At 44.4% G+C, this 20,126-nt stretch overlaps 1 protein-coding gene across 2 annotated transcripts in view; it reads right to left on the bottom strand.

Annotated features, from left to right (window-relative positions):
* Nucleotides 1-17,563, bottom strand: part of TMEFF1 (transmembrane protein with EGF like and two follistatin like domains 1) — a 149,770-nt gene extending 132,207 nt beyond the window's left edge. Inside the window, exon 1 of one of the 2 annotated variants that reach the window (XM_068147492.1) lies at nucleotides 17,256-17,563. In XM_068147492.1, coding sequence (XP_068003593.1) covers nucleotides 17,256-17,439 — 184 coding nt within the window. In that variant the 5' untranslated portion in view covers nucleotides 17,440-17,563. The remainder of the gene's footprint in view (nucleotides 1-17,255) is intronic. The other variant, XM_068147491.1, reaches the window with a different exon arrangement.
* Between the last annotated feature and the right edge of the window lie 2,563 nt (nucleotides 17,564-20,126).

Genomic DNA, 20,126 nt, shown 5'->3' with positions numbered 1-20,126 from the left:
AACCCTAACATCATGTGATGAGACAAGAACTAGCTGGGGCTTGTTATTATAGAATCCTAATTGTTTCAGTTGGAAGTTTGGTGCCTAGCTACCATGTCTGGGGTTTGAGGAGTAGCTGGAAATTCAGTACCACAAGTAAAAAGTGATTATATTTTCTCTTGTACAGGTGGTTGAATCACTGCTACTCCCTCTTCTCCAGACTGAACAGCTCCAACTCCTTCAGTCTGTCCTCACAGGAGAGGTGCTCCAGCCCTCTGATCATCCTCATGGCCCTTCTCTGGACACATTCCAGCACATCCAGATCCTTCCTGTAATAGGGGCTCCAGAACTGGATGCAGTGCTCCAGATGGTGTCTCACCAGAGTAGAGGGGGAGAATCACACTCCTCAACCTGCTGGCTATGCTTCTCTTGATGCAGCCCAGGATGTGATTGGCCTTCTGGCCTGCAAGTGCACACTGGTGCCTCATGTTGAGCTTCTCATCCGCCCGCACCCTTGAGTCTTTCTCTCCAGGGTTGCTCTCAAACCAGCCTGTATCAGTGCTTGGGATTGCCCTGACCCAGACGCAGGACCTTGCATTTGGTCTTGTTGAACCTCATGAGGTTTTCATAGGCCCAGCTCTGCAGCCTGTCAAGGTCCCTCTGGATGGATCCCTTCCCTCCAGCGTGTCTGCTGCACCAGACAGCTTGGTGTTGCCAGCAAACCTGCTGAGAGCACTCAATGCCACTGTCCATGTCACCAATAAAGATGTTAAGACTGGTCCCAGTACTGATCCCTGAGGGACTCCACTTGGACATGGACCCATTGACAGCCACCCTTTGGGTGTGGTCCTCAAGATAGTTCATTATCCACTGAATGGTCCATTCATCAAACCCATACTGCACCAGCTTGGAGATCAGGATGTGTGGGATGGTGTTGAAGGCTTTGCTCAGGTCCAGGTAAATAATGTCAGTTGCTTGACCTTCATCTATTAATGTTGTGACCTTGTCATAGAAGGCCACCAGGTTTGTCAGGCATGGTTTTTCCTTGGTGAAGCCATGCTGATTGTGCCTAATCACCTCTTTGTTATTCTTCTGTCTCAGCAGTGCCTCCAGGAGGATCTGCTCCATGATCTTACCAGGCACAGAGGTGAGACTGATGAGCTTATAGTTCCCTGGGTGATGCCTCTTTCTGTTTTTGAAAATGGGGGTTGTGTTTCCCTTTTTCCAGTCAGTGGGGACCTCCCTGGACTGCTGTGACTTTTGGAATATGATGGAGAGTGGTCTGGCAACCTCAGCACCTGTGGGTGTATCCCATTGGGTCCCATAGACTTGAACACTTTCAGGTTCTTCAGATGATCACAGACCTGATCTTCACTCACAATGGGCAGTGCTTTCCCCTAGTCCCTGCTATTATCTTCCATTATACTAGGAGTGAGGCTGGAGCCCTTGCTAGTGAAAATTGAGGTAAAGAAGTCGTTGAGAACCTCAGCCTTTTCCATGTCACTTGTCACCAGCTCACCTGTTTCCTTTCTGAGGGAGCCCACACCTTTTACCATTAATATACCTACAGAAATTTTTACTGTTCCCCTTGATCTCCCTGGCCAGATTTAATTCTAATTGACCTTTTTATTGATAATCTGGATGAGGGCATTGAGTCGATCATCAGTAAGTTTGCAGATGACACCAAGTTGGGGGCAGGAGTTGATCTGCTGGAGGGTAGAGAGGCTCTGCAGAGGGACCTCGACAGGCTGGGCAGATGGGCAGAATCCAGCCAGGCAGAGAGGGACCTGGGGGTGCTGGTTGATGGTAGGCTGAACATGAGCCTGCAGTGTGCCCAGGCAGCCAAGAGGGCCAATGGCATCCTGGCCTGTATCAGGAACAGTGTGGCCAGCAGGAGCAGGGAGGTCATTCTGCCCCTGTACACTGCACTGGTTAGGCCACACCTCGAGTACTGTGTCCAGTTCTGGGCCCCTCAGTTTAGGAAGGATGTTGACTTGCTGGAACGTGTCCAGAGAAGGGCAACAAAGTTGGTGAGGGGTTTGGAACACAAGCCCTATGAGGAGAGACTGAGGGAGCTGGGGTTGCTCAGCCTGGAGAGGAGGAGACTGAGGGGTGACCTTATTGCTCTCTACAACTACCTGAAGGGAAGCTGTAGACAGGTGGATGTTGGTGTCTTCTCCCAGGCAGCCAGTACCACAACAAGAGGTCACAGTCTCAGGCTGCACCAGGGGAGGTTTAGGTTGGATGTTAGGAAGAAGTTCTATACAGAGAGAGTGATTCATGGTCTTATTAATGGATTTTAAAACTTTGTTTGAAAAGTTTAGTACACAGATTATAAAGAAAAAAAATTAGAATGATGAGGACAGACATTATTGGCATTATTGTAAATATTATTACAATATTCTTGCTCTTGTAACTTCGGTGTTCAGAAGAACACTGAAGGCTGGATGTTAGGAAGAAGTTCTATATGGAGAGAGTGATTGCCCATTGGAATGGGCTGCCTGGGGAGGTGGTGGAGTCACCATCATTGGAGGTGTTCAGGAGGAGACTTGATGGGGTGCTTGGTGCCATGGGTTAGCTGTTTGGGTGGGTTGGATTGGTTGATGGGTTGGTCAGGATGATCTTAAAGGTCTCTTCCAACCTGGTTTATAAGTAGTAGTAGTACTAGTTTTTTCTAACCAGGTCTCTTGCTGCTAGGGCGGCTTCCTTATATGCCCCCCCTATTCTAGCTGTCCCTTCTTCCACTCCTAGTAGAGTTTCTTTTTACATGCCAGCATGTCCAGTCTACATCAAAATCTAGAATTTGCCCTCATTTCAAAAGATGGATAAAGAATCTTTTTATTTTTAGGATACCAGATAGAAGCTAATTCCAACAAGGGAGGGTTTTCCATTGCAAGAGATTAAAACATAACAGTTAAATATGGTACTTTCCAAGTTAATATGGATACCTCAGTTTCCTCTCTGCTGTTCAGTCTCATTAAAATCTTTTAAGGGTTTTATAAATTAAGAATGCACTACAATGATTTTTTTTATGATACACATACCTTTGTAAAAATAGCATTAGATTCCTATTTTGCATACAGAGAAAGGAAATAAATTAACTCTTGGTTAATATCCCTGAAACATCAGCAGCATGAATGGTGCTGGAGCATAATTAGGCTTGCATAAACTCTCTCCTCCAAACACCCATACACTATGCTATTTAGGACTAGTTTGGAAAACCATAATTAAGCAGTCAGGAAACCCTTGGAAAAGTTACAAAATAACCAGCCACATAAAAACCACAGGGAGAAAACAAACAAATAAGCCCCCAGGTGATCGTTCAGGTTTCTTAATGAATTCTGGTAATTCCAGTAAGTTAGAAAAACAAGGAAGGACCTGAGCCACCAGCTCTGTTCCTTTCAAACTCTAACAACTATATTATGCTTCTAACACACAAATCACCACTGAGGAGCTGCTAAGCTTACTGAAGTACATTTTTTCTCCCATATGCTTTCTTGTCAACTAAATCTATAGCTAATAATTCTTCTCTGTCTGGTTGTTTATCCTTACTGAAACACAGAGAAATAAAATTCCCAGAGCTACTGCTAACCTCCTTTGCCAGCCTTGAAAGGATTTTCAAGAGCTGAGAGTTTACAGTGAGGCTACAGTAGTGTATCTATAGAGCAAGACATGCTCTCCTGCCTCATGGTCTTTCATAGTTATGGCTGCAGCAGGGCTGGCAGAGTCATCAGGTTTGCAGAGAACTGATGAACTCAAACTCACTTGGAGCCGACAGGATCTCTGCAGCACACCGTATCAGCAAGATGGACAAAGCTGCTAGACCTTTGTCCAGCATTTTGGACTAAGAAAAAAGCCTTATTTAAAGGACAGACAGGAGGCAACCTCTCCTTCAATGTATTCATCCATCTCCCTCTGTCCCCGGCGTGCCACTCATGCAGTACGAAGCAGGTGGAAATTATTCACGGTTCCCTGCTGGGGATTCCCTTGGCAAATGTAAGGGCGGATTAGCCTGCTCATGAGTTGTCTCCCCTGCAGTTCCTGGGCCGAGGAGCACAGCTAGCGGAGACTGCCAAAATACGCCCGGTGTCAGCTTACAGCTCTTGGGGGAGACTTCCTAATTGCCATAAATTAGCTGCTATTACCTGATGTACAGTGGAGAATCAAAGAACTTTGACTTGCTGGCTCTCAGTTTACTCTTCCCTGAGACAGTGCAAAGGACATCTTCACTTTGCCAGGTGTCCCCTAACAGCTGGTCAATGGAGCAAGAGGAGCTCATTCCTCTCTCCAAGACTAACTTTACAGCCATGTTATCATTCTTGCTCTGAAACCTCTTGATGCTGTGGCACTGACAGACACTGTGTCACTGCCAATCTGAATGTGATCCATGTTTTCTGTTTGAGTGGTACACCTCAGGCCACAGCTCTGGTCAGCCATCTTCACAAGTGGTGTGCACATCCAAAATGGCAGGCAAAATATAGCCAGCAAAAAGTTTCATATAAACATAGCAGGAGTTAAAAAAAAAACCTACACCCAACCTGTGAATAGGCACATGACTACATTCTGCCCCTTGTCTTACACCCATACAATTGAAAGGAAGTAAAAGGCCAGTTTATGCCCTGAGATAAACACTGACTGAGGTACAGTTCCTATTTCCACACAGGCTGAACTTGATTAGCCCTGCAGCTGTGTAAGCATCATCCAGAACAGTATCAGAAAGTACTTTTAGAGGCTCTGCATAATTTGAAGGCAAAAATGTCTTTGTGGCTCAGAGAAATGCCAGCAGTTGAGTTCATCATTTTCATACAGATTTGCCTGCAGATCCTGAAAGTCTATGGAAATCATTGTTTCTACATGCCAAATCTGTAGAGCTATGTGAGACTAATATTTGCAGGTTCTTACTGCTTACTCTGTACGCAGAGAAATCACAGGGACAGTGATCTAGGAACTCTTGTTGATTTTAAGCAGTGGTTAGCATTTCTGGAAAAATTCCTTAGGTAGCAGGCTTCACTCTGCTGCTTAGGAAGTCACACCATCAGCTCCTTTCCCCTGTGTTTATAGAAATCTATTTCCAGGAGTAATTTAAAACAAAAAACCTATGCCAAACTGAATTATAAAACTACATACAAATGTAGTTTCATGTAGCTTTCCAAAGTAGAGAAAGATCTTTCCTGATCCAGTTTTTTCAGCTATGTGTGGTCACAGAAGAAACTTTGATGCCTTAGGCTTGAGCAAGAACTGCTAGCTTTTCAACCTGTGTCAAGTGGCCCCACACCAGCATAGTCAGACCCTGTTTCTGCCCCTCCTCCCTGCAGAAACAGCCCATATATAACATCATTGCCCAAAGAACCTAATCTGCACCTAACCCTTAGAATAAAAATAACAACTTTCAAAGTGGAAATTGAGCACAGGAGACACCTTTTCTTAGTCTTTCCTAGATGGACACTGTGCCTTCCTCAAAAACCAGAAACAGCATGAGGAGAATTTGGTGGGGCAGCTATTCTGATCTCTTGTAGCCCAAGTAACTGAAAGAGGCCAGAGACACATTCTCTGTATTTTATAGGAAGCCCTCATTGTGGCATAATGCTATTACTGGTGTCTTACAGTATTTCATTAGGCAATCCCGAAGTGTAGAAATATATACTACTATAATATACAACACTAATAAGTAATACCTAAGACTGAAAAGCCTCTGTGTTTGGGAAACAAATGTGAAAGCAGTGGAAAAACTTCACTTACCTAAATTAACTCTGATTTGCCGATTTTTGATACGGAACTTTTTAATCATTATGTTTGAATAATATTGGGGGTTTGGTATCTAATACACTGCTTTCAAGTAGGTTTATCAAGTGTCTAATGAAGCAGTACATTCATCCCCTTTGTCTTCTGAGTGAGGACTCCTTTATTACAATGTAGCATCTTTTTGTTTTAATGCTGCTCTGCGGTGGATTGCCAGCTCATTAATTTTTCTGCTATAACACCCAAATCCCTTTGCTGATCAGTGTGCTGGATGATTGATTCCCTGCTCCCAGACTAATTTTTTACATTGGACTGCATTTACCATCTGGTAGATAAATCACCCAAAACACTCAGTTTTGGAGTCTGGTTCCAGTGATCCTCTTTGTTTGCTCAGCAAGCAGCACAAATGCCGCTCGCAAATGCGGCGGTTGCATTCTCTCACCTGGACAACTCCTCTGTATTACAAACAGAGGTTTTTAACAATGAGCATCAAGACAGTGATAAGCCTCTTTGTATTTTATTAAAAAAAAAAATTAATCAAAATTAGGCAGCTGTTTTGTGTTTTCTAGCCAAAATTTTTGTTTCATAGCCACTTGTCTCTCTTGTGACAGAGAGTATTTCTTGCCGCTCAGAACCCGTTTTGCACGTTTCAACTATTCAACACATCCAACTATTTTTGCAAAGGTGTAAACATCCACACAAACAAAAGAACAGCCTTTCAGCTAAAAAGAAAAGAAAAACCATGACATAAATTGCCTGCCCAACATGTTTTTTATTTATATTTTTTAAAAGCAATAAATCTATAACTTCAACAGGAACCTGTCCACTTTATTTTCACTTTTATAGCCTTGAAATGATACTTTCATAAAATTATACTTCCAATCAAGTCAGGGAAAAGGAACTCTACCTCACTGAATTGTCTAGGTAAACTTTTGTGAGAGGTGGATGATGAAGGAGAAGCTGCTGGCTGGGCACAGTGCCTTAGGAGAGTAACAGTTCATCTGCACACCAGTGCACGTGGAGGTACTGCTTGCGGGGGTGGTCCCGTTATTTAGCCTTTTTAAGGATTTTCTCCTGCCCCTCTCTCCCTTGGAGAACCTATTCGGCACAACAAACTGACCTCTGCCTCTCCCAGAGGGATCAGACAAAGGCAGTACAGAATCAGAGTCAATACTAATTAGCAAAATGTAAACATTTCATTAGATCAATGCTTCCTTGAGACTTAGAACAACAAACTGCTACCTAGCCACAAATTTCTATCAAAGTTTCAATGGAAATAACTGTTGAAAACACTGACCTATCTCAGCCAGCCAGCTAAAGACTATATATCTTGGTCATGTGTTTTATGGACCCTTGAGGATCAAGTCACATTTTCAAAAGCACTTACCCATTTGGAATATGCATTTGAATAGACTGTTAGGGGCATTTTTTCTGCATATGCACTGACACCAGTATCTAGCCCATACCTCGGGCTTCTATCCTGCTTTTGTTAAGATCCTTGTTTGGTTTAAGGAAATTTAGCAGCTTCTGAAAAGGATTACCTAACCACCCGTCCTTTATAGTCACGTACGAAATTGCACGTGAAACAGCTCCTGAGTAGGAGAGCAAGTAAAACTCTTGTGAGGTACAAACTCCTCTCCACACTTCAGGTTTAACCAACAGAGCAGTTTCTCACCTGCTGCTGAAATATGTGTGTTTATAGGTTTTCTACAGTCACAAGTAAATGTGACAGCATGATTTCACTGGGGGCTGTGTGTTTCTTTGTCCATCATCACATGCAGTGCTCACCTAAGCTAGTGACTGATACTGGTTAAACACTACTTGAAGCAGGATTTTTTGGTTGGCAGTAGGTGAACACTGAAATGTGTCATACTCCTGAAGCTGACTGGAAATGTGTCAGTCTGGGAAATAATCAGGGCTGGATTCAGGGTGAAGCAATTAGAACTCCTAAAATTGTGCAATTCGTGTTCATCTTGATCAGACTATGGTGATCTAGGGTAGACAAACTGGAATTTGCACAGATTCAGCTCTCTGGCTTGCCCAGCCACCCTCATTCACCCCATCTGCTTCCACATCGATCCAGTGAGACTGGTGCAAGGCAGAGGAGATGCCCCCAGGCCTTTTCTTGAGGAACCCAGCTGTCACCTGCCAACAAGTTAGGCAGCTGGAATGAGGCCGCCTACAGAGGCTTTGTGACCAGGCAGAGACAGATTTTTCAGGAGGCTCTGGCTTCCAGACCAGACTTGAGAAGAACCATTTTATGTCCTGAACACACTTTTGTTTGTTTGTCAAGAGCATTGTACCTGTCCTCTTCTTCAGCTGTGCTCCATGGGATGCTCTGTGTGTCTTAGGAGAGCACAGAGAGTTTTGCACCTATTTAAGATACACAGGAGCATAGCGGGGTCTCAGCCTGGTAGTAATGGGCCATGGGAGGAGCTGGCAGAAAACTCAGAGAAGCCAGGCCCCTTCAGAAAAATTACTGATGGTTCTATTCTTCTCTTTCACATGTTTTCCTGCTGGTCTTAATTAGCACTCTTTTTGAAGCTTGGATGAGGACCCTGCCAGCTTGAACACGGTTTTATAATGTGGGTGTTTCAAGACAGTATAAAAAAAATAAATTTAGTTGCAACTACAAAGTCCAAAGCGAGGTATTACAATGATTTAATTTTATTTTGAACCAGATCCTTTAAACACTGCTGCTGCAACACATAATCTATTATCAGAAAGCTCTTGTCTTTTCAGTCCTTAGAACTGTCTACTATGAGAATGTCAATTATCCTAAAATAAGTCCCTGTTTGCCAGTCAAACGCCACCTCCTCACAAACTGCACTATGACCAATGAGGCAGTTCTAGAGTAACTTTTAAAAATTGAATACTGCTATCTGTGTAACATTAAATTACTCTCTAAACCAAATGAAATCACATCAGCAATAGATCAGTTTAAGAAGGACATTGAAACACTTGAGCGTGTCCAGAGAAGGGCAACAAGGCTGGGGAGAGGCCTTGAACACAAGCCCTATGAGGAGAGGCTGAGGGAGCTGGGATTGTTTAGCCTGGAGAAGAGGAGGCTCAGGGGTGACCTCATTGCCCTCTACAACTACCTGAAAGGTGGTTGTAGCCAGGAAGGGGTTGGTCTCTTCTCCCAGGCAACCAGCACCAGAACAAGGGGACACAGTCTCAAGCAGCGCCAGGGGAGGTTTAGACTTGAGGTGAGGAGGAAGTTCTTCACCGAGCGAGTCATTCGTCATTGGAATGGGTTGCCCAGGGAGGTGGTGGAGTCATCGACCCTGGAGGCATTCAAGGGGAGATTGGACGTGGCACTTGGTGCCATGGTCTAGTCATGGGGGTCTGTATTGATAGGTTGGACTCGATGATCCTCGAGGTCCTTTCCAACCTAAGTGATACTGTGATACTGTGATATGCAAATGCAGGCAAAGACTGGTCTGTCTCCCAGCTCCCATTCAGCCAGGTGTGGGGATGTAACTGGGTTAGCAAGAACAGAAGTCTTGTAGGTACTCCTCTAACAAAGACCTTCACTGCCATCTTGCTCCTCACTCCGAAGAGGACAACACTTCCCTGGTAAGAATCTCTAAGAGAAAAAAGAATGTCCTGATTTTGTTGTTTGCTTTAAAAAGAACGTATGACCCATAAATACCAAATATTTAAACAACCAATGGCACCGCTAGATATCAACCTAATAATACAAGATGAAATAATTCTGTTCTCAGATCCCCTTGTAACCATCTGTGAACTAAATCAGAACCGAAGATACACTGTAGCTGTTCATCAAGACAAAGGGACAGATTTAAGGCTCTCCAGAAATCTTTAATTTTACCAGATCACAAATTTTATTGCTGAACTTACTCCTAAGAAGATTTTTGTCTTTATATCTTTATCCTTTTCTGGAAGAAAAATACCACACAAGGCAGACCATTTTGCCAAAAAAAAAAATAGCTGCATAAAACAAAATTTACTATGAGTTGATTTAGTCAGACAAGCCCTTCTCTACATACTGAGGAGTTCCACAAATTTCAATTCCACTGTCTTACACTCTTTCTGATTTATCCTATGTTTCCAAATTGTTAGAATCATAGAATCATTTTGGTTGGAAAAGATCTCCAAGATCAGAAACTCCAACCACTGACCTAACACCAGTATGGCCATTAAACTATGTCCTGAAGTGCCATTTCTACACACTTTTGAACACCTCCAGGGCCAGTCACTCCACCACCTCCCTGGGCAGCCTATTCCAATGGTTGACACCTCTTTCAATGAATAAATTTTTCTTAATATCCAGTCTAAACCTTCCCTGGCTTGGTCTGAGGTCATTTCCTCTCATTCTACCACTTGACACTAGGGAGAAGAGACCAAGCCCCCTGCTTATTGTAATACAACCACCTTTCAGGTAGTTGCAGAGAGAGATCATTTCACAATGATCTAAGAATAAACTATAGGTATACAACACATTATTTAATTATAACCTTCTTGGGAAGAATGACTTTTTAAAGAAGAATTTATAAAGAACTTTGTTGGTCTTCAGCTCTATTGAATACTACAGGCTGCCTAGAAAAAGACAGTCTTTCACCTGAAAAATGCCAGCATGTCCTCTACCTCCATTTCCATTCCACAGCATCTTAGAATAGAATAGAATAAACCAGGTTGGAAGAGATCTTCAAGATCATCGCGTCCAACCTATCATCCGTAGGGACTTCTCGAGGAGGATAAGCAGTACTCTAGAGTCAGAGGAATAGATCCTTTCCCAATACCCCTGGTGCTCAGCACTTTGTCTTCCCCAAATGTTACAGCTACTGTTATTCTAGGTACTACTGCCATTACCTGCTTTGTGGACACTTGCCTAAGCCTGACCACAGGCTGGGAAAGTCACAAGCACTTTCATCTGACAGATCAATGGTAGAACACGATGATCTCTTTATAAAAAAAAGGTAAAGTGAGCCTCCCGTCAATACCTGTGGGATTCTCTGCCTTCACACTTCTCTACTCAAAGACCTTGACCACAGCTTCTTTTTTTTCAAGTCCAAGTAAATATTAACTTTCCCCTTTATCCAGTCTACTGTCAGCTCTAGAAGAAAACCGGCAGGCTCCAAGTACAAAATACTTATCCTTACATCAACAGCAAGAAAAGGCCCAGACTTGTTTTCCCTTCAAAAGGAATTATCAGAGAGGTCTTGTTTCCTTGGCAGTACTTCTTCACAACAAAGAGTGCTCCTCTTTTTCCCTTTTCAGAAAATGATAAAGAAATTGGATTCAATCCAGTCCCTTCAGTCAAGGCTTGAATGCTCCATCACACTACCAGTTCCCACTAGTGACAGTGATGGAGTGACACCTGGTATGAGATGATTTTCTGCTATTCTGACACTTTCAGTTCTGCTTTAATTACCTTTCAGCTCTTTGATCAGCATAGGAATCTGTAATGAAAGGACACTTCATGTCTGGGTAATTACGCTAAAGGGATACAAATATGTGCATGCTATTGTCTGAGTTTTCATTTCTCTTTTTAATAAAGGTTTTTACTTTTTACTTAGAGTTGATTTATATTTGTGCCTTATGATAGTTTCTTAAAGTGATATGAAACCTGACTGAGTTTGGATTATTTACTTCAGAAGTTCAATTGGCACAAACACATATCACAGTCTGACTTGTCTGCTATAATTCATTTACAGAAGCATAAGTTGTAACATCTTACATAAAATAACCAATTATTCTAGTCTCATCTATGGTTTTAGATCGTTTATCTATGCAAACAAAAAACATCTGTAATTTTTAAAATAGGCTGATTTACCTGAACCTGTACCTCTGCTTTTACATTCCTGCCAATGTGGCTGCATATCTAAAACCCAAATCATTTTGGGTTTGTGCAACTTACAACAATAGACCAAAAAAACCCTTGCTTCCTTAATCTTCAGAAAACCCACAAAGGGTACATCTGTTCCAGCTGATAAGCATGGATCAAAGCCAGTCTTGAGGCCATATCTCATTCTGGTTCAGAGACTCCCCACTGAGCCTAGACAGAAACCAAGGTCGAGCTCAACAGACCAGCAGTGTCTGAGGTTTATATTCTCCCAAATCCGTGTTCATATCTGCCCTGTGGATTGGGCACAGACATGGTCAGTGGGGATATGTGTTTGTGTTCAGCTCTTCCTCATCACAATAGTTATAGTCTGGACTCAAGCTTCAAACAACACAGAAACCTAGAGTGACAAAAATGTACATACTCATTTTGTCCATGAACCAAGTCTTCACCTCAAGTGTCAATATACCAGATGTAAGTAGCTTTAGACTTCCTAACAAGTCTCAGCTACTACAGCTCACACATAATAGGCAACATGCTTAAAGCAGTGATAGTTCATCCTGGTTTGAAACCTAAAGCTGTAATTTGCCAATAAATACAGAGAGCATTTTTGAGAGTGTACCACCTTCTCGGTGCTGACATATCTTAGATGCTTCTGAGAAAGAAATTCCTGCAGAAGTGATTGAATAGTCATCTCCCTAGGGAAGTGTTTCCTGAGGCACTGAGAACTTGTGCCTCGAATGTTGTGTTTCTAACCACACCATACTCATGTTCATCAAGGTTTTTAGCACTTCTTAGGTTCTCAGTGTCTCATTCTGCAACTGTCAAACACTTTCAGAAGGAAGCAGAGTTAGGAAAGGCAAGAGTGATGTTCATGCTGAGACAGTGTCCTGCAGAGGCAAAGAATTCCGTGTACTCCCCTGCTTTGGTTTAGCCTCCATAACCTCAGATTTTGCCCTTTCCCATCATTTTTAAAAGCTGTCAAGCACTGAACAAGAGCATACCATTGGTGACCCACACACAAGATGCAGAAGATAGGTTCTTAATGTCTAGTTCTGGATTACAGCAGCCACAAGTATGTTACATGCACTATATCAAACTCCTACACAGCAAGACTTTAACAGATTATTATTTTTTCCTTGAAACATGCATGCTATGACTCTTTTGCTAGCACTAGTATCCAGCAATAGTTATATTAAGGCATCTCTGCTACAGGATCTGGAGGACAGACTCAAAGGCATCTAACAAACCAATGGAAACAAAGTCCGTAACAGGACAGCCTCCATTGTACATCGGGGATGCAGGGTAACACAACTTTAGCAGCAAATGTCAAAGAAAAAAAGACTTGCAGATTCTGAATGAGATCACATTCATTGACAGTAGAAAGCTGAAGTAAGGATGAGACAAAATCTGTGGCACCACATCCAGTAATAGTGACTGCAGCCATTCTTTAAATGCACTGCTCCCTCTTCGGGTGTGCAGCAATTAATAATTCATATATATTTTATTTTCTGTTGTTATACTACACAGACTTACAATGATGCTCTTGATAATTTCTGCCTTACCTGTATTTAAACTGGATCTCCTCTTGCTTGTCTTGCACATTCTGTGCCCTTCCCAACTCTTCTTCTAAAACTCTGTTCACACATGGGAAAAAGGTGTGCTTTGAAAACAAAAGCCTATGATGTAGCCAGTTCTTGTCACCCTTGTCCATACTCTGTGACCTGATTCCATTCTCAGCTGTGTTTTTTTTTGTCATACTGCTTTCTTACCCTCTTCTGCTTGTGTGCCTTCTACTCCCAAGCTTCTTCAGAACCCCCTCTTGTTCAATCTTCAGATGCTTTTATCCTACTGATGATGTCTACTCCTCCCTTCTTGCCCTAACACATTAAAAAATATCAAAACACAAGAACTTTGCTCATGCTTGCTGTAGTTCCATTGTCTTACCATGTTCTTTGCTTCATCTCCTTTTTCTACTATTTTCAGTTCTCAGTCTAACCTAATCCATGAGTTATTTGAGAGCAGAAATAATTTCTCTAAAGAATACTGAGCATTAAGATAATGTATATACTGTGAAGGACAGTTCCACTACAGCTTTCTCTGCTGTTCTAAAAATTTACAAGCTTTTTGACAGCTTGCACTTTCATGCTCAATAAACAGCCTGACACAGACTCAGCCAATCACAAGATACATACTTTCTTTTGTCTCTCTATTCCCTTCCTCTCCCTAATCAGTAATTTCCATCTACTTTTATCTACAACCTATATCAGACATGTTATGACTGCACAAAAAGAAAGCATTCACATCCTGCAGAAGAGGAATTCCATGTAAGAGAAGGTGTCCATAATTTTTCCTTGATCTTACTCAATCCTTTTTACTCACTTCACTCAAAGAACATTTAAGAAACCAGGGGCAGTGCATGGCCTATGAGACTTACAGGAGGTGTACAGAATTGTCCCAAACAAGTATATTTTGGTACATGAAGGGACAGCAAGCTGAAAGTCTTACCGACAGAAATGTATCCCTGTTAATTAAATTCTCAGGCATATAAACCCAAAACAATGCACAGAGCAGTATCTCCTGTTACATCTGTGTACCTCTCATCAAGATCTTCAGCATTTGGTCAGTCACAGTCAAATGGCAACCTCTGTAGCTGCGACACATGTGACCAAAACATATCACAGAAAACATCCAATTGGAAGAGACCTCAAAGATCATCCATCCAAACTTCAACCCAGCACTGAAGGGTCAATGCTAAACTGTGACCCTAATCTCACACCAGAGATTCAGCTGGACTTAAACTGAAACTGAAGATGCCCCTGCACAGTGTGTGTGTCTGGAGAGTAGCAGCAGATTAGGAGTTCATGAACAAACTACAATTTTGTACTTTGCACGCGGGATGCTTAACAGCCCCCTTTCACAACCTTTATTAAGGACAACTATCTTATAGCCTGAGTACAGAAGCAAGCATCACAACACACTACCCATGAGCAGTCCATGAGTATTGGAAATGTTACAGAAGGTGTCTACAGGTAGCACTGGGAATAATATAATATCTCTCTAAAACATCCATTTGACCCAGAGTGAGATGTTTGACTGTCCTGACTTAGCAAAGTATGGATTGGCAGAAGAACAAAGGCATACAAGTCCACATTGTCAATTAACTCCAGATATGTCTTAATTACCTGTTTCCTGCTCTAATAGCTTGGTTGTATGTTCTTCTCTTGGCTGGGGATGAAGCAATTATATCAGAATATAACAAAAGACCAAACCTCAATTTATGTGCTGAAAACATAGAATCAAAGCTGAAAAAAACTCTCAACTTTCATGTAGCCTGCCTGTGTCCTCCACCTTTGAATGTTCTTTTACTACAGTACACTCTTTTCTCAAGCAGTGTATTGTGAAGGAATAATGGAGAGGAGTTCAGCATTTCCTAAAAAATCAGCAACAAACAAACATAGCTACAAAACCTAGTGATGATAAAATGGTAGAAGGTCAAGGAACCATCCCAAGACCAATTTGACTTGATGATCTTAAAGGTCTTTTCCAACATAAATGATCCCACAATTCTATGAAAAAGTGCAAGAAACTGTTCCAGGGCAGCAGGTCAACCTGATGCAAACATTTAAATGACAACAGAGAGAAGTAGTTTGCTTCACGCAGCAGGGAAAGTAATTCAGAGAGCCCAAATGACTGAAAGAAAAGTAGTAACAGTGTTCCCAAGTTTAACTTTCAGTATAAATAGCAATGTGAATGCCTGGCCCCATGTGTAAACATAGGAAGCATCTTCTGTGGGGAGTAGCTTATCCAGTAAAATTTAATGAAGCTATGCAGAGGTAAGCAAGAGGAAAATCTGTCCTGGATATTATGTGTTGGTAATAGTTCCTTCAAAATTAATGTTGAGAACTGAAACACTGTAGTTTTGCATGAGACAGTTGAAACATAGCAGAATCTAACTTCTTCATCTTTAAATGACATTTTCCTTCCACATGTCTGTAGTTACACTGGAAACAGTGCCTGCCATGCATACATATATAGCGCACACACATATATATATCTGCTTCTGCCTATTTTTAGTAGAACCAAATCATTCTGCATATCTTCAATATAGCATACAGTTTTCCAGTTCCAGCTTGGAAAAACCCTCTTTCCTTGATGGTTTCTAAATAATGGTATCGGTGTGTTCCACATTATCTTAGAAACTTCCTCCTGTGTTTCATCAGCCTACCATATTTAATCTCCCTGATTTATGCACATGCTGTGGTCTAATGACCCACATGTCTCTGATGGGTAAGCCACTAACGCCAGTGACACATTAACCTGTTACCCTCTCTTTAAAAATAACCACGATAGTCACACAGGTAGAATGAAAAAGTCCAGCAGCAGTAAAACAGTAGCATTGTGGCATCACACACTCATACAGTATATGTCTAAATGGGGTAAAATAAAGAGCAAATGAGCATGTTGAGAGTGAATAGCAGGTACATTTATTATGCTGCAAAATGATTTTGCCTCAGTTTGCTGGTCTGCAAATTTGATAGCTGACTCCAGCAGCATTATCCAAATTACAATATTTAATTGGGAGGGAGATCACTATTCCGTTCAGACCTTTCTTGAAAGCTGGTACACAGTTTGGGGTCCCTATCCTGGAAGGTACTGAGACTTTCTTCCAACGAGTCAACTGCCTTCCGAATCCCGCTGAAGACAATGGGAGCTCGGGAGGACGCGGTGGGGGGATATGCTCTGTGCACAGGGCGAGAAACGTTCATCACCTTGGAGAAGGCACTTTGCGCAGCTCTCGGCGGCGATCCTTACAATGAAATAAACCTATCGTTTTAGAAAGCAGCAGGAGGGATACGCAGCCAATGTTTGGAAAAAAAACAAAACCTGCTTTTTCTAAATATTAGTTTTAGAACAAAACCAAGTATTTCTAATGACGCGTAAACTTTATATTGTATGTATTTACTTTGTTCTACTTTAAAAACCTCGTATACCTCAAGACAGAAGAAAACGCGCTGCTGTCATCGCGAACTGACGCATCTACATGGGCACTGTACTGGACCCGCGTGTACTTAAGCAGAAGATGGGAAGGCACAATACAACAGCCTCCTGTCATTCAAACAACACGGGGGGAAATCCCTAGAAAGCTTATTTCGCTCACACACGGAGTGTTTTGTTGTCTACCTGTCATCCAGAATGACTCTACCCAGCAGCCGGCAGATGGCCGGACGGGGGGCTGCCCCGGGTGCGGGCTGCACCCGCGAGCAGAGTGGGACTAAGCAAGACCCCCGTGTGAGCGCCGTCAGAGCCCGCGCTCCCGGCGGCCTCCCGGCTCTTCCCCTTAGCCTGAGACAGGACGGGGAGGGAGCGGCGGGGGGAACGGGGCGGCCGGCTGGCACCTGCCGGCACTGCGGGGGGCGGAGGCGGAGTGGAACAACAAAAGCCAAGAGACACCGGCAAACTCCTTCCTTTCGGCGGGGCGCCGCTGGGAAAGAGGTGCCCTCTCCGGGGGCTCCCCACGCCTACCCACCTCTGCCCCCGCAAAGGGGGTTCTCCACGCCGCACCCGGGGCCGGGGCGGACGCTGCTTCTTTGTTTTCCGCCGCCCGCGGGGCCGCGCCGGGCCGAGGCCGGGCCGGGGGAGGAGAAGCGGGGGGGCCGCGCTCGGCCCTCCACGTGCACGCGTGGGCTGCCCGCGGAGGGGGGCGCGGAAGCCGGCGGGGCTTTACCTGAGCAGTTGATGCCTTTCCCCTTGCCGCCGCCCTGGCACTCCGAGCCGGGCAGGGGGTGGGAGGCGCGGCCGGCGGGCAGCGCGGAGAGGGCGAGCACCAGGAGGGCTGAGGTGTAGCACAGCGCCAGGGGTGGTCCCGCTCGCAGCAGCGGCCGGGCGGCGGCCGGGCTCTCTCCCAGCATGGCGAGGGGCGGCCGAGGAGCAGCGCCGGCGGCAGCGGGATGGCGGCGACGTCAGGCCCGTAGCATCAACCGGAGCCCGCGGCGCCGCCCGGGCGGGACCGTCCTTTCTCCGCCGCGCTGGAGCACACCTTCAGCATCCCCGCCGCGGCGGGCCACGCACACCAGTCGACTGCCGCTGTCGCCTCCGCTGTTGCCCGGCCGCGGGCAGGGCTGGTCCCGGCTGTGCAGCGCGACACCCTGCAGCCCGGAGGTGCGGTGGCCGCCTCCGCGCCTGGCCGCCGGCGGGGCTGCCTCGCCCCGGCCGCGCTCCTTTGTGCGCGGCGCCCGGCAGCGCCGCCGCTCCGCCTGCAACAAAGGGAGCGGAGCCGAGGAGGCTGCTACTGCTGCTGCTCCTGCCGCCGCCGCCGCGGAGGGGGAGGAGAACGGGAGAGAAGGGGGAGGAATCACACGTGATAGTAGCCCCCTCCCCCGGGACCGAAGGGGAGGTGAGGGGTTTCTCCGCGTTCGGCGGGCAGGGTGAGCGGCAGTGGCAGCGGCAGCGCACGGCGAGGCCGCCCCCGAGAGAAGCGGGTGGGGGGACCCCGGCGCGGCGGGTGGTTGGGCAGGACCGGCGGTGGGTACCGCCGAAAGGCGTGCGGGGACAGTAATGATGGGTGAGTGAAACAGAGCGAGTCCCAAGGGGCGATGAGGAAGGAGAGCCACTGTGCATGTTGTGTGTCATCCCACGAGATGGCTCGTTATTCACGAGTAAGCCGGCGTGAGTGAACAAGGGGAAGAAAGCAAAGAGACCATCTCTGCTATTTATATATAGTTGTAGCGTGTGAGTTTAATTTTTTCTGAACAGATGCCCAGCGTGTGTGGCGGGAGCGTTTGTACCGATCCAAGTAAATGAAGGTTAAAGGTAGTGACTTTTGTAACCCAGTGCTTCATCACCTAGGGGTTTTCCAGTCCTTGGCGACACTTCAGAGGGTCAAACGCACCGCACGGATACAGGGTGCTAGGCACATATCTTGCGTGCAGACCTTCAGTCTGGCTGAAAGCTCTGTGTAAATTAACCATGCTGTTGCCATTTTTACAAAGGAAAAAAGCACAATGTTTTACATTCAACAAGAATTTTCCCTGTCTTAGTGGTCACATTCCCCATAAGTTTTTTAATCTACTGGACAAACCATTTGTTTCTCAGAAGAAAGAATGCCTTTATCCTTGGTCTTTCTGCTGTGGCATGCTGTAAGCTATAGAGCTTGTGTGAAGAGACCTGGCTTGTTCTAAGCAGTTCATTAACCAGGCAGTCAGGAAGGAGTAAGGCCATAAATCCAGCAGTAAGCTTTGGGTAGGCACAGTGGTCAGACCCACAAAGTCAGATTGTTGGCTGGTTTAATGCAGTGATGAAGAGATAAGTCCGGTAGCAATTTCCTTTTGGCATATAGGGTCCACCACTGACTGCTTCTGCCAAGTAAACGTTCTTCTGTAATTACTCACTCCCTTTGCTAGTGGTGATGCTAGATGTCAGAAGAGCTCTGCTCCTCGGTAAGGTCAGGTTCATTAACATTCTTGGAACTTGTTCTGCTGAAACTGGGCTGCTGAGGTACATTGACCAGGATGTTTAAAGCTTGCTAGATCTGTGTGGTGTGATCTGGTCTGCTAAGTACTACTTTTGGGGTCTTTAGGCCATGGGACTGTTGGAGATCTTGTGTTTTTGATGGTAGTACTTTGCTGTTGTAGGAGCAGATACTGCATATAACCCTTTCCTAAGCACAACTGGATCCATCTTACACTAAATATTTTATTTTCCAGAGCTTCCTACTGGTGAATTATACCTGAACTGTACTCATCTCTGTGTTAGAAAGCTCTTTCCAGACCAGTTCATACCGTCTTATCTTTGTGCCATAGAGTGTTTCCATCTGGCATTTCTCTTTCTCTTGGATTTAAATCTGTAATATATTTATAGGCAGTAGTTGCAGCCTCTCAACTTGTGTAGCCTGTCAGTAAGTTTTGTTAGTCTTCTCCTGTAACATAGAGCCTCTGTAACACAGATTTTAATGCACTAGATACAGTTTTAATTCATCATTTTTTCCAGCATAGCTGGCAGGCATTGTGTAACAGTTTTTCATGAAGTATTGACAGTCTTTGCCACAGAGGTAATCTCTCCTGATTTCTTCCAAAACAGCCTTTTCTCATAGAGCCAATTTGCTTTTTATATGACAAAATCTCCCTGATGGTTCAAGGTCATGCTCTGAGTGACTCTTTCTCTGTCATTTACAGCCTATAATAAAAATGCTTTTTATAAATGTCTAAGTGCATGACCTTATCTTTTCCATTATTTAATTTCACCTCATCTCATCTAATTTCTGTTATTCCAGTCCTCAGGATTACGTTGTCCTCTCTGTAGGATATTCTGAACTTCCTTTCCCCTTTCAAACTCTAACAATCAACAGTCCTGTCCAGTTCTTTGTATCCAGAGCACTCCCACCTTCACATTAATGAAAATGTATGCAAATAGAAACTATTGGTCCTAGAAATAACTTTAAGAAACAGTAACAGTACTTATCCTAGTTTAGACATTCCCCTTCCAGGATGGTGAGCCATCAGCTGTGGTGAGGTCCCAGCTGAATTTGCAGCTTGGTTTTGGTTCTCCATGTCTATCACTTTAACTAGGCAATCCGTACAAAAGCTTTTAACTAGTTCAG

Source organism: Melanerpes formicivorus, unplaced genomic scaffold (genome assembly GCF_026170545.1).
Source record: "Melanerpes formicivorus ecotype bairdi unplaced genomic scaffold, bMelFor1.0.p_v2 SCAF_15, whole genome shotgun sequence".
NCBI lineage: Eukaryota > Metazoa > Chordata > Aves > Piciformes > Picidae > Melanerpes > Melanerpes formicivorus.
This window is presented reverse-complemented; position numbering and strand designations above follow the sequence as displayed.